This window comes from Montipora capricornis, chromosome 3 (assembly GCF_036669925.1).
Source record: "Montipora capricornis isolate CH-2021 chromosome 3, ASM3666992v2, whole genome shotgun sequence".
In the NCBI taxonomy this organism is placed as follows: Eukaryota; Metazoa; Cnidaria; class Anthozoa; order Scleractinia; family Acroporidae; genus Montipora; species Montipora capricornis.
In genome coordinates, this window is record NC_090885.1 from 10070878 (window position 1) to 10085877 (window position 15000).

The following is a 15000-nucleotide window of genomic DNA, read 5'->3' on the forward strand; positions in this document are numbered from 1 at the left end:
CACCATTTCCGACAAAAACTCTCTCGCTTCGTTCGCCATCATTGAACAATCTCGTTCTCAGAACCCTTGCTTTCCCGCAAAAGGCGGGGCTACATTTGTAGCTGCAGCAGCCTAGCCTCCCCCGCGGGCGTATAGAAAACGGAAACCAGAATCCTGAAGACGTGCGTTCGACAATGGTTTGGAAGCGAAGATGAAGGGTTGGGAAAAAAACAATCTCTTTTCGCAACCATGTCCTAAATTGAAACTTCTATGATAGCGTTCTGCTCCTTTCCAGAAGTCGAAAGGGGATCAGATATTCACTAAGAAACAGTGACTTCGATATCCCTATTTTTAACACTATTAATTAACATACTAGCTGGACCCGGGGGATGCTCGTCGTCTCGCTTAGGGGTGTAAGTTTTGGATTTTGGTCTCGCTTAGGGTGTTCCGGGCAAAGCGCCAATATTTTAAGCCGCCAAGGTCTCGTTTAGGGGTTCACGAACTCACACAGAATTGAATTGAAGAACTTGAGATTTATGACAATGCTTTTAAAAACTACTTTTAGATAAAAGCGTTCGATGATTTTGTCTCTTTTAGGGGTCAAAAAATGCTTAAGCCACGCCCAGATTGGTCTCCTTTTGGGGTCACAAAAAGCTTGAGCCACGCCCAGATGGTCTCCTTTAGGGGTTTAATTCAAAATTTCCGACGAGCATCCGGTCTGTTTCATATGGGATTATCCCCCCCCCCCCCCCCGGGTAGCTGGACAAATATGTCCAAATAAATTTTTACCACAATTGCTTGTAATCTCGCAGTCTTATTGGCTAATTTGCCGTTGTCCATGAGCGTCTAGACAACGCTGCTCGCGTCAATTTGTCACGCAATTTAATAGCCAAACAGGAACGCTCATTTTGGGAAATAAACCATTCATATTGCGAGAAAGTTATAGACAACGCTTGCTCTTTCTTTGAGTCATGATTTTGCTCACGCTCTGAAATAAACACTTTCTTTGGCGTTGAATATTGTGGTAAAAAACAAATCAAAAGGGATTCAGCGTTGTCTGCTGTTATCGACAACGATATTCGTCATCACAGTGGTCAAAATTTGTTGTGGACTCACCCGTTGCGGTCTCACCGCTTCGTGAGTCCACACCAACTTTGACCCCTGTGATGACGAATATCGTTGTCGACAAGACTACAGACAATTGCAAGGCAAACCCTCTTTCGATTTGTTAAACAGTCCCACTTCGCTCTCTCTTGATCACACGTTTTGAGGCCTGGAAACCACTAGTTCATTTCGGTAGGGCATACATACAGCATCCCTCTGAATTATCGTCGAGTTGGCCATTTTTCACAAACATTTCGAGGTTTTCAATTAGAAAAGCGTGTTGGAGAGTGATTTTGAAATGGCGGCAGCTAAAAATAATACTTCGTCGGATTCCGACTCAAGGAATGATCGAAGTGTTGTAAATATCCTGTTCGTTGATGAAGATGAAATTTTGTTTAACACCCAATCTCTGAGAACGAATTTTACTCTGATGAGTCGGGATTCGACCATGAAGAATCAGATGAATCGACATCTGACGAGGGCACGGAGAAGGAAATGGAAATAGAGGTACAAGACTGGTCAGAGGAGACTTTTAGTAGAATTATTTCACGAAGATGACCGATTGGAATAAATCTTAATTCTGAAAACTTTCGATCATGCCTGGATTTCTTTTGATGATTCTTCACGGTGGAGGTATCGAAATTGCTAGTAGAACAAACTAATTTATATGCAGAACAGAAGAGGGACCATCACGAATCTTCTGTGTGGTATCCGGTCACGACCGATGAAATGAAAGCTTGGGTTAGTTCCTGTAACTGAACATGGGTCACTAAACCAAACCTTAGCTCTTATTGGAGCACAGATCCTGCTTTTAAGCTCTCCCTTTTTCGCCAGTATAATGCCCAGGGGTAGATTCCTTCAGATTTTGCGTTACCTACATTTTGTAGATAACATCCAGGCACCCACGGCTGGCTCTGCTGATTACAATAAGTGAACAATAATAATACCTAGATTTCAGCAAGTGTATAAGCCTCAGAGGCAGCTAACCATACATGAAGCTTTGATCAAGTTCACAAGAAAAGTGCACTTCAGGCAGTTCCTTCCAATCAAGCGAGGAAGATTTTGAATAAAGCCTTAAGACTTGCAGAATTCAGTAGTGGCTATTTTTTAAACAGCAAGATTTATACTGGTAAGGAAGGAAATATTGTGGAGAGAGATTTAAGTGGTAATGTCTATAATTGAACCATTCTTGGACAAGGGATATTACGTCTTCATGGACAATTATTACTATACGTCAGTCACATTATTTGAGGTACTTGAGGAGAAAAACTCTCGCATGTGGGACAGTGAGGTCCAACAGATCTGTCCTATCAAAAGAAATCTGTGGTGTAAAAGAAAAGAAAGTCAAACAGTTTAAACGGGGGTAAGAAGTTGTACAGACAAAAAGGAAAATTTCCATATGCTCTTTGTAAATATGTATGGTTTTACCAGGTTTTTGCATAATGGTTTTGCCTCACAAGCATTTTAAAGTCACAGGGCTTGTATTTATGTATAATAACCCCCAGCCCCCTTAGTATATATTAAGTATAGTTTTCGACTCCATTTTTGGACTTTAAACTGTTTTTCTCCATTTGTGTTTTTTTTTTCAGGTCGCACCCTGATTGCGCATGCGTAAGATTTCTCTGTCTCGCAGAAGGCAGTTTAAGTGGGATTGAACCAAACTCTGTATCTCTTCCTTCAGAGGCAATCGCAATGGCCACTAAACCATGGAAAACTATGTGACCGATTAACGGGGAAATATGTACTAAAGAATTGTGTGTGTGACTGGAAACAAGTTTTTGTGTTTTTGTTGCACACAATGCAATATCTGGTTATGGTATGACTCTGTAACAGATATCGTAATTTTACAATCCTTCTAGTATTGTTAAGAAAAAGTATTAAATACTTTTAAATATCATCGTAGAGACTTGCATAGCATCTTTTTTTCTGGTTTTGATTGGAATCAATGCTGTTAACAATAGTTTTAGATGTAAACAAATATCCATGATAGCAGTTAACCGTATCATTGGATCACGGAATGGGGACTTTGGACTTCGGACAACAGAATTGAAACTGGATATTTACCAAGATATATTGCAACATCAAAACAAACACACTGAAATACTGTGAACTTAAAGGAAGTCAGCTAAAAATCCTTCCTGTTAACTATGAAAAGCATTCTCTAAGATACCAAGGACCTCATATATGGTCAAAACTACAATAAGCGACAAAAGTAGCTGAGACACTGAACTGGAAAGACCGCAAAAAGACGAAGGCAATGATTTTGAGCATTAGTCCCTTCATTGGTCCTGTAAAACCTCTAAAGTTGGGTGAGGATTTTATTCGGTACATATCCTCTACTGCGTGTCTTGGGGTTACCATCAATGACAAACTGTCTTGGTCTCAGCATATTAAATCAATTTGTGTGTCATTCAATACCAAAATCAAAAACTCCGTATTTTAAGACTGTTTTTCGGGATTTTTGTCTTGAACAGGGTATCGAATTTATAATTTTTTGTCTTAATCAGGGTATCGATTTATCAATTTTTGTCTGAAACTGGGTTAAATGTCTTAAACAGGGTATCAAAAATCGGAATTCTGTCTTAAAATGGGTAAGAAAATCAGCGATATTTGTCTTAAACAGGGTCAGGGTATGAGGGGCCGCGCCGCACCTCCCCAACCAAGGATACATCGAGTACCCCCCGGGGGTAAGATCACTTTAACATTACATTTTCCACTCATACTCCCCCCTCTCCCCCACCTGCCCCCTTCAATATTGGTAACAGATAAAGGAAGTGTTGATGAAAAGAAAACAACATTGTTAGGGGGAGAGAGGGTTAGAGGAAAAGATTTAGGGGGAGGGGATTGTCCAAGATTCCTTAACAGGGAAAAGTGTCTCAACACTTTTGGCGCTTATTGTAGGTAATAAATTGGATGACTCCTTGAACATTGAATGTTTAAAAAGAACATTACGGAAATAGACCTAACGTTTACGGCCACCTTTTCTCTAGTTCGACGTCTTCACTTAGAGACGTCAACAGACTGAACTTAAAAAATAGGCAGCCGTAACTTACAGTACTGCCTGACAAAACAAGCTTAGCAAGATATTTGTTACATCTCCAGATCATTAAATCAAGCAATTGGGTATTCCAATTTTATCGTCTAAGAACTAAAGGTAAATGAGTCACATGTGCGATACTGTTAAATTGCCGTTTTGGTGATCTATCGTTTAGCTGGGACCATCTGCATGAGAACAGAAATCAAATTCCAACTTTTGTCTGATTAGAGCTGAAACTAATATATGTATATATATAAAGATGAATTTCTGGAGTCGGACTAGTTCAAAAACATTTAATTGCTACTCGCAGTTTCATGCTTCTAATGAAGCAATCATCAGGCAACTGACAACAATAACGGTTACATGTAAAGATATACAAATTTGAAAGTGGGGAACAATGCTTACTAGTATAACGTGTCAAGATGTGATTGGACGGCAAAAGCGCTAAACGATCGAGTAAGACTATTTTAGGTGAACGCGGTACTTAACAGAAATTTCTTAGAATGTCTACAGGTTGATGTCATTTCGTTTCTATGGTTAAGTGTTGACATTTCCGGCTTACAAATTATGAAATATTTTTCCCATAGGCAAAGGTATTATAGGAAAAATATTTCATAATTTGTAAGCCGGAAATGTCAACACTTAACCATAGAAACGAAATGACATCAACCTGTAGACATTCTAAGAAATTTCTGTTAAGGACCGCGTTCACCTAAAATAGTCTTACTCGATCGTTTAGCGCTTTTGCCGTCCAATCACATCTTGACACGTTATACTAGTAAGCATTGTTCCCCACTTTCAAATTTGTATATCTTTACATGTAACCGTTATTGTTGTCAGTTGCCTGATGATTGCTTCATTAGAAGTATGAAACTCCGAGTAGCAATTAAATGTTTTTGAACTAGTCCAACTCCAGAAATTCATCTTTATTCACAGCTCTGGTTTAACCATCAAGCACTTTTATAGCAGATGAAGTCTTCACTTTTTTCACTGGCATATATATATATATATATATATATATATATATATACAAACGAATAGACTAAGATGAAGTTGCTTCACTTATCTTTGGAGTGCTCAATGCAAGAATTTGCAGAGCAAAATACAAATGTAAGAAGGAAAGTATTACTAGTTACTCGAGTTTCACGCTCAAGGCGATCATCAGACGATCGTCTTGAGAGTGAAACTTGAGTAACTAGTAATACTTTCCTTCTTACATTTGTATATATATATAATGAATTGAAGGTTTCATCAGCTATTAAAGTGCTCAATAGGTAAACTAGAGCAACGTAGATTTGCAGAGTTGGATTATTTGGTCAAAGACACTTATTGCTACTCAGAGTTTCGCGCTCCTTGCAGATCAATCATCAGGCAATTGCCAAAAATAACAGATACAAAAGACGATATGCAAAACCCGAAATGTCATCACTGAACAACAGAAGCGAACTGATGTCTAATTGTAGACATTCTAAGAAATTCCTGTTAAAGAAGGTATTCGCTTAGCTTAACCAATCACATTTCTGCATGTCACCCCAGTAGGCATTGTTCTGTATTTTCCAATTTTGTATATCGACTTTTGTATCCGTCATTTTTGGCAGTTGCCTGATGATTGCTCCGCAAGGAGCATGAAACTCCTATATAATATATATTTTTGAATTAACAAGGCTGGAAATCCAACGATGTAGTCCCAAGCTAGTAGGATCCGAAGGATACACAACGCTTTGCTAGAAATATTGAGTGATTTGAGTGTACAAATAGCGACAGCGAACTACTAGCAGATCCATTGAATGAAAACCATATTGCCTTGAGTGGGAATCGAACCCGCGTCCCCCTGGTTTCTAGTCGGGTGTGCTAACCACTGCACCATCACGACAACCCTGCTGGAAACAGAGCAATCAGTGAGGTGATTGGTTAGCCATGGGGTTTGTAAATTTGTTATTAGCTAGTAGCCTGTGAATCATCCTCGGATGATCCGATGTACGTCCTGTTCCTGAATGTTATACGCCAGGGAACCCTGTGGTCGTGATGGTGCAGTGGTTAGCACACCCGACTAAAAACCAGGGGGACGAGGGTTCGATTCCCACTCACGGTAATATGTTTTTCATTCAATGGATCTGCTAGTAGTTCGCTGTCACTATATATATATATAGAGAGAGAGAGAGAGAGAGAGAGAGAGAGGTCGAGTTAACCTTGGCGTAAAGTGCTCAATGCTGTGGTAGCAGAGCTAAGTATACACAAGTTGAAGGATTAAAGAGGACGCATCGATTCTCTGTTACTCTGAGTTTCGCGCCTAAGCGCTCGCCTAAGTTCTGTCTGACGAGCGCTTAGGCGTGAAACTCAGAGTAACAGAGAATCGATGCGTCCTCTTTAATCCTTCAACTTATGTATATATATATATATATATATAGATATATATACACACACATAAGGTCAAACAGTCTACTTTCCTAGGTTGTTTTTTAGCTTATAGACATTTGCCTCCCAAACAATTAATTTGCTTATTTAGCTTCGGCCAACCTTACAGAAACACAGAAAATACACATTCCCTACACTGTCACTTGATAATATTGTAAATGGAAAGTTGGTATGGCAAGCTAAAGAGTATACTTGTCACCAGCCTGTCACCCGAGAAACATACCGTAATAGCTTGGGAGTTATTTTAAAGTTTTTTGAAGGGCTAAATTAACATGACAGCTAGATCCTCAGTCATGGAAACAAATCGTTTTGCCAAGTCCCTGATTTCTATCAAGTGATTAACTAATCCTGGTACAGGTGCTGACAAAACAAGGCACAAATGTAAGGATTTGGACAGTATCTTGATACTACTGAAATCTCATGGTACTTTAACTATAATTGGCATGATATCTTTAGTCTGACTGCTACTGAGGCATCAATGATCGAATTGTTTTCAATAACTCATATAATCGAAGAAAGGAAAATAACATATCAACGTCTCAGAGTCCAAGTAGGTTTTTCACGTTTTGGACATCGTTTCTAAAAAAGAAAAAAAAGAAAAAACAAGGAAAAAAGAAACAAGTAGTGGGTTAAATGGCAATAAGGAATTCGTTCTGATTTGCAAGTAAATAAATAAATATAACAATTTTCTTAATTCATGAAACTGTTTGTGCTTAGTTAATAGAAACAATTCCTATTCAGTTTACTTTGACATGTACACTTAAGGAAATCAATAGCTCACTTGACTTGATATAAGCAACTGGCAATGACTGATCAGGTTCACTGTCAGTCCATCCTAACACGGTTCAAACAGCTAGCTATCTGCAGGAAGGCCGAAGTAGCTGACTCGGTGAATGCAGACATTATTTATTTAATTCAGGTATTAGCCAAAGCAGTTCGAGTAAAAATAACCACACTGGCAACCGATTTTAAAACCATTTCTCTGTGAAGAAAGTACCTGCGCCTTTCGACAACTTCCTGATTACAAACAGGTACAAGGTACAGCGATTAAGTCATTAAAGTCATATTTAAATAACACTTACCATTCTTTTCATGTTCGGGTTGCCCAAATTCAAAGGTGACATCATCACCAATTAGCACAAATGGCGCCCAGTATTTTATGGCGGAATAATTCTTTGTCTCCCGAAGAGATCTCATAGCATGGTGAAGAGCTGTACTTGCACTTTTTCTATCTGCCAAGTGTTGGTAGAAACTCTTCATGAACATCAAGGTCGCCTCGTCGTCAATTGCCCAGAGAGACACCAGAACAGACCGGGCACCAGCACACAGGAAAGCCCTGGCTATTCCCACAATACCCTCAGATTTTAGCTCTCCCTGGCCACTATGACAGCAACTCAGCACAACCAGTCTTGCCTGAAGACGAACTGCATGAACATCGCTCAGCGATAACATGTAATCTTCCTCTTCAGGGATCTGGGATTTGCGTTCTGGGTTTGGGGCCAAAGCAATTTCTCCAAAGTCCTCATCACCATGTGCAGCAATGTGGATTAAAGCAACTGACTCCATTCTTTTCAGCACGTCAGCTTTGGTTGCATCTTTTCCTGTAAGAGGCACGGTCTGCAGAAGTTCTCCAATCATATCCACCTCTTTTTTCGCACATGGCAGCTGTGCATACATGGCTTCACCGGTGCCATAAGTGACTTCCTTCAAGCACGGATCGCCCACAAGCAGCGCTTCATTCTTACTTTGGAAGTCGTCAGGTGAACTGGCGATCAATTTTAAAGTGGTCAGCGAGGGAATTGCACGGATCCTGACAGAGTCACTCAATGCAGGAAAAGGAGCCAGGCAAAAGTGCCCATCAGGAACAAAGACTAAATCATCACCCTCGAGCAAGTCTGCAATAGGACTTACTAAGACATCATACAACGGCTGCAAAGAGTGCACAGAGAAGCTCAAGGACTGAACGGTTTGTTCAACAGCTTCCCCACTGCTCGAGAAGTTGCTGGGCTGTCTATTAAGTGAACGATTCTCACATCGTACAACTGTCCCCACATTAATCTCTTTAAAAGTACTTTTCATCAAAGAGCAGGCACTTCCTTCTTTGATTTTCCTTTGTCTAAAATTTATCCCAATATCTTCTCTTAGCAACCAGAAGCTGATCATGTTCCCTTTAAGTGCTGTGAAAACAGTTTGTGAAGGTAGGTCGTTCATGACGAAAGACATAGTTACCTTCATCGTGCAGGTAGGTTTCTCATCAATGCAGTATTTCATCTTCAAAATATCTGCCAAAGCCTGTGCTCTCCCTTGCTCAGCAGCATACAAAGCCTCATCAACCTCTCCATTCTTCAAGAGTGCTGTCCACAGAGCAGTGTACGCAAACCCATTTGTGTCACGAAAGCTAATTTTCCATGCATCCTCTGACTGAAGAAGACGCCTTGTTTCTTCAAAATAATGAATGCTTAGACGATAGTAGTTGAGAGCTTTCATCAAGGAGTCCAAAAATTCATGAACAACACCTATACAATAACACGCCTTGGCCTGCTCTATTGGGTCCCCTACCTCTTTGGCAATACTAAGACTTTGATTGTGGTAGACTATGGCTTGCTTAACATCATTAAGACTTTTATGAGCGATGCCGAGATTGCCATAGGCGCTTCCTTCTCCTGCCCGGTCTCCTAACTCTTTGGCAATACTAAGATGTTGATTGTGATAGACTATGGCTTGCTTAACATCACCAAGACTTTGAAAAGCGATGCCGAGATTGCCATAGGTTCTTCCTTCTCCTGCCCGGTCTCCTAACTCTTTGGCAATACTAAGATCTTGATTGTAGTAGACTATGGCTTGCTTAACATCACCAAGACTTTGAAAAGCATTGCCGAGATTGCCATAGGCGCTTCCTTCTCCTGCCCGGTCTCCTAACTCTTTGGCAATACTAAGATGTTGATTGTGGTAGACTATGGCTTTCTTAACATCACCAAGACTTCGATAAGCGATGCCGAGATTGCCATAAGCTCCTCCTTCTCCTGCCCGGTCTCCTAACTCTTTGGCAATACTAAGATCTTGATTGTGGTAGACTATGGCTTGCTTAACATCACCAAGACTTTGATAAGCATTGCCGAGATTGCCATAGGCTTTTCCTTCTCCAGCCCGGTCTCCTAACTCTTTGGCAATACTAAGATGTTGATTGTGGTAGACTATGGCTTGCTCAACATCACCAAGACTTTTATAAGCGATGCCGAGATTGCCATAGGCTTTTCCTTCTCCAGCCCGGTCTCCTAACTCTTTGGCAATACTAAGATCTTGATTGTGGTAGACTATGGCTTGCTTAACATCCCCAAGACTTTTATGAGCGATGCCGAGATTGCCATAGGCGCTTCCTTCTCTTGCCCGGTCTCCTAACTCTTTGGCAATACTAAGATGTTGATTGTGGTAGACTATGGCTTTCTTAACATCACCAAGACTTCGATAAGCGATGCCGAGATTGCCATAAGCTCCTCCTTCTCCTGCCCGGTCTCCTAACTCTTTGGCAATACTAAGATCTTGATTGTGGTAGACTATGGCTTGCTTAACATCACCAAGACTTTTATGAGCGATGCCGAGATTGCCATAGGCGCTTCCTTCTCCTGCCCGGTCTCCTAACTCTTTGGCAATACTAAGATCTTGATTGTGGTAGACTATGGCTTGCTTAACATCACCAAGACTTTCATAAGCGATGCCGAGATAGCCATAGGTTCTTCCTTCTCCTGCCCTGAAACCTATTTCCTTAAAAATGGCTGATGCTTGCGTGTAATTTGTTATGGCCTGATTAAAGTCAGCTGCTTCCTGATAGTATGTACCGAGTTTGAAACAAGCCAAACCCTCGCCAAGTCTGTCTCCCTCCTTCCTTGCAATGCTAAGCTCTTGCATGTGCCTCTCCAAATCGTGCATTTTTCTATCCACCATTCTTAATAATCAACCAGGAAGGTTTTCTCAGCAATCTGGGGTACACCAAGAATGCAAATGAACGAAAACACAAACAAGTTCAAGTACCACTAAAACGAAAATTTGGCATGTCCTTTTTTCTTTAGTTTTTGAAAACAGACGCACTAAATTGGTATCGTGCCAATTTTTACCTCAAAATTCCCACGGAAAGTATGATTATTGTAACGTAGTTTCTCGGTTTTCGCTCTCCGCCATTACTCGAACGGCAAATGACCATGAGCAAGGAAAAGGGTTGGGTCTAGCTGGATCGCCTGAAGCCTGACGTCATATGCGCAAATGCTCAAAATAAACGCGGCTAATTTACCATGCCGTCTATGAGATGTGAGAGATCGCCGAGTTGCTTTTTGCTGATATTATATACATCACTCCTTGATCGACTTCTTCGCTTTGTCAAACGCCCACGAAGTGAAGACCGCTTACAAAATAATCGCAGTCTTCTCCAATGCAGTCCGAGTAATGGCGGACAGATTTTTAGCGGTTTTTGGCTGGCTATTTCCCGACTTATCTTGCTTCTATCGTTCCAAATTTAAATGCATTGTATTATTTTGAACATATTGACTTAATTGACGTTGAAAAAATTCGAAAAGAAAACCAAAAATTTTCGTCTTAGTGGCACTTTCAATGTCCTGACTACAGGATGCTAAACCAGCACAGCAAGATTAATTGAACAGGAAAGGAATAAATATCTTAAGCCAGTATTTCAAAAGAAAATACCTTTCTTCATCAGGGGTTTCCAAGGAATGATTTCGGCTTACGGAGACTGTCATTACAGAATAAAGAGGAATATAGCCCGTAATGTGATGAAATACTTGGGTACTTAACAGACTAAGTGCATTTTATACAATAATAATCAAGGAACATTAAAAACTAGAAATTAAGGAAAATTAAGCCTATAGGAACACGATGACATCCCGCAGCAGGTATGTAGCTGACACCAAAAAGACAGGAGGAGACGTCATTATGAGTGTAATATTCAATTTTCTGAAATTGACATCAAAATCTTTTTTTTTTTTTTTCAGGTCTAAATCTACCATTATTGGACCTGGAAATTCAATCACTGGTTTTCCGTCATAGTTTTTTTCTCTAACCTGGTTAATCCATGTTTTTTGATCCAGGGACTTTAAAATGATTGAACTAATTGAATTGCTAACACGTTTCCAATAGGAAAGGTTGCTCGTTAGGGCAAAATCGGCTGTTTTTACTCTAGAGACACATGATCCGGCCGTCTGAATTATGCCTTTCTCTCTCCTTCACTACCAACGATGTAGATGTTTGTTTGTGAGTGAGCCTTGAGTAATAAGCCTCTATGTTTGTTTTCAAGCTTTCCCGATGTTTCGTCGTATTTCTCGGCATTGTTTAAAAAAATACGCACACAATGCATACATGTGGGTAGCCACTTAGACATCGTACTACCAATGGAATGTTTAAGTGCGTTGTTCGTTGTTATTATGGTTCAAACCATTCACTAATCTGCATCTGCAAATTTGCAGGAAAATCCGTGGCAACAGTCCATGATCTTAGTAAATACTTGTAGAATGCAATTCAACATCTCTAATTTAGCAACGATGTCTCTAATTTAGCATCGTAAAGCACCGTATGATATCAGTCTAAAAAGTCACACTTTATACCACTGTCTACTATCACTAGTGTATAACAGTCTGCCAACCAAAATATTTCAAACAGCGAATACCAGTAAATGTGTTTAATTACATTCATTTCATATTTAATGGCACATAGTTTCTCAGTGAGTAATTAACCCATTGACTCCTGGGGTTTCTCCATTGACGAGTAAAATCGTCTGGCGTAAGACAGAGTAAAATACTACATATGGCTGGTTTGGGTATCAAAGGGTTAATTTAAATAATTACCGGTACATGATTTAAGTACAATTTCAGGAATACGCATAAAATAGTGAGAGGTTTCATAATATTGAAGATATCCATAATCATAATGAAGGCTTGTTTACTTGCTTATTATCCAAAATAGCAATCGTCACAATTTTATTCATGATTGATTTTGGAGGTGGCGTGGTCCAGTGGTTAGGGTGCTGAGTTTGCATGCGGTTGACCCCTAGATTCAAATTCCGTTCTAACCAAACTTTTGGTTGTCCCGAATTCAACTCTATTGTTCTCAAAACTACAAACATAAAAGCAGCAAATCACTAGACTAGCTTAACAGGCTCATAAGATGTCATTAAGCAACCAGGTTGATTGAATAGGAAATTGATTAATGTTTTATCAATCACAACCATCGAGCTTAGGTATTTTCAGGGGGGTTAACTCAAACTGATCCAACACTTAAATCAAGATCATAAATTTCTGTATCTGCACACAAAACATTTCGATCATTATTAGTAGCAAAATGACACTGTTTGTTAACCTACATTGTACAGAATGGCTTCGGCTACTACTGTTTTATTGTGACATTCCTCTGTAGGCCAAGATACCCCATTTTCTCTACTGACTTGAGTCCCGCAGCCACTCTACACTTTATCCTAATCTAACTGATTGGTTCCTAAAGATGGAAGCTTGAGCCTTATTACGTGGAATATTTTCATTGTCAGGGTTTAATAAGCCCCTTTGCTTGGGATGAATATACATTGTAAATAATAAAGACAATTTCAACTCCTGGGTTATACTAAACAAACAAATGATACAGTAAATAAACGAACACACAAGTATTAACTGAAAACACTGAAATTAACAATTTCAACCCGAGATTATTACTTGGAAAAATTCCAACCGCATATTAATTATAACCCAAGCTAAAATTAACCCTGGGATTTTACTTTGAAGACACAGGATGAAAAATTTTCCATGCAATTCTGCGTAATCAGGCCGAAAACAAAAAGGCATCTACTGAAGACTAGTTAAAAAGTCGCAAAGCTGGCTGCATTTTCATGCAAATCACTTATGTCGTGTCACTTTACATTTAAGAAATTTATTGTTGGAAATTAAAAATTAGATCACTAAACTGTAAACCTGTCAGGTATTAAAATTTACAGAATGTTGCCCTATTTCCCGGACACTTACACTTCACGGTTCCGCATGTATTTTGTTGTTTTAAAAACGAAACAAATCCGAACGACGCGTTCCAAAGACTTATTGATTAGTCTGCTTGCGTTTGTTCTTTTCGTGACCGAGCTACGTTCCATTTAGGTGGGAAGATTCAAGTTTTCCTTGAGGTAAGTTAAATTTGTTTCTTATCAATTTTTATCACGCATCGATCCAGTTGTTGTTATCAATGTCAAAAGCGGCCTGTTCTCGCAAAATGAGCGATAGATCACTGTTTTTTCGTCATAAGTCAAGCTAAAAGGTATGTTCTTGAACATATAAGAATTTTCCGTTTGCAGTTTTGTATCTCCGTGCAAAAAAATTTCCGAAAATAGTGGCAACAGACTCTACTGCACCATATTCGCCAACCAAGGTAAAGTTGTAAATTTTTGATCGAATGGACAATACGAGCGACGCCGTGTACCAAAAATATGGAAATTACTTCGAGCAAATCAACAAAAATGGCAATTAAGTATAGCAAAAATTACAGAAATAATCTAACAAACCTTTAACTTGAATAACCAAAGACTTGCAATAGCTTCGAAGAGCATAAAATTGCGAATAAACTGTTAAAATCAGATTTTTGGAGAATGTCAGCTGTGCAAAAGTAATGCGGGTAGATATAAGCGAGCGGTTATGCGCATGCTTATCAGCACAAGCCAGCACAGGCAGTGGGGACAAAATTGCCTTCCCACAAGCTTAATCAACAGAATTCTCAGCTTAATATATAAGAAAATTGTACCTTACCCCCAATAGCTCATGATTCTGGTGAAGTCTAGGTGGGTGAGAGTTGGCCACTCTCTGAACACTGTTTGACGACTTGTGCGGATGTTGAGTTACAGGGTATAGGGAGAAATCGAGCCAGTCGAAAGTACCCCTCGGGTAACCCCGGCTCTGGGCCCAACTGGTTACAGGAGGGTGCTCAGAGATCTCTCGGGATCTCAACCTCGCTCCCAGAGGTGAAATGGGAAAACGACAACCGCCTTGTCAGCGGTAAAAGTCCTAGCCGAAGGCTAGGCAAACAAAAGCCAACCGAGCATCCTCCGACAAGGGTTTTGTTTTGCGCCGTTACGTGTCATGCAACAGTCACGCGTGACAAGTCACGCAACTTTGGCTCATTTACCCTCATCTGGGAAAATTCTCAACAAAACATAGCTTAAAAACAATTACAGCCAGGCACTGTATCATAAATGTTTGGTCTTTGGTTACTTTTCTTTGTATGTATATGTTTAGGTTTCACGAGTAAGGTCCCCAGAGTAGGCCTGATGCAATATATATATGTATGTATGACTTCACATCGTTTTAATGCTACAGAACTGTTTCGTATGGTACAAGTACCACACTCAGGCGACTTAAAGTGACTTAAGAAAAAATTGCCCAAAAAATCAGCGCGACTTAAGGTGATTTAAGGCGACTTAACGCTTCCTTACA

General features: G+C 39.8%; 1 protein-coding gene, 2 long non-coding RNA genes, 1 other non-coding gene and 1 pseudogene across 12 annotated transcripts in view; 3 read left to right on the forward strand and 2 right to left on the reverse strand.

Moving 5' to 3' along the window:
* LOC138042166 (uncharacterized) overlaps positions 1 to 71 on the reverse strand; it is a 16274-nt gene extending 16203 nt beyond the window's left edge. For all 3 annotated transcript variants that reach the window (XR_011130936.1, XR_011130935.1, XR_011130934.1), the window contains exon 1: positions 1 to 71. This exon is cut by the window's left edge and continues 1380 nt beyond it. This is a non-coding gene — a long non-coding RNA (uncharacterized lncRNA).
* A 776-nt stretch (positions 72 to 847) lies between these two features.
* On the forward strand, positions 848 to 4209 carry LOC138042176 (uncharacterized). Its single transcript, XR_011130950.1, has 2 exons — positions 848 to 1590; positions 2673 to 4209. It is a non-coding gene; the product is annotated as an uncharacterized lncRNA (long non-coding RNA).
* LOC138041704 (piggyBac transposable element-derived protein 4-like) lies at positions 1645 to 2659 on the forward strand (annotated as a pseudogene).
* Positions 4210 to 6139: 1930 nt separating the features above from the next.
* On the forward strand, positions 6140 to 6212 carry Trnaf-aaa (transfer RNA phenylalanine (anticodon AAA)). The gene has a single exon. It is a non-coding gene; the product is annotated as a tRNA-Phe (tRNA).
* A 331-nt stretch (positions 6213 to 6543) lies between these two features.
* Positions 6544 to 15000, reverse strand: part of LOC138042125 (tetratricopeptide repeat protein 28-like) — a 25803-nt gene continuing 17346 nt past the window's right edge. For all 7 annotated transcript variants that reach the window (XM_068887907.1, XM_068887902.1, XM_068887901.1 and 4 more), the window contains 2 exons: positions 7618 to 10512; positions 6544 to 7114 (listed from right to left, as the gene is read on the reverse strand). In XM_068887907.1, coding sequence (XP_068744008.1) covers positions 7095 to 7114; positions 7618 to 10477 — 2880 coding nt within the window. In that variant the 5' untranslated portion in view covers positions 10478 to 10512 and the 3' untranslated portion in view covers positions 6544 to 7094. The remainder of the gene's footprint in view (positions 7115 to 7617; positions 10513 to 15000) is intronic.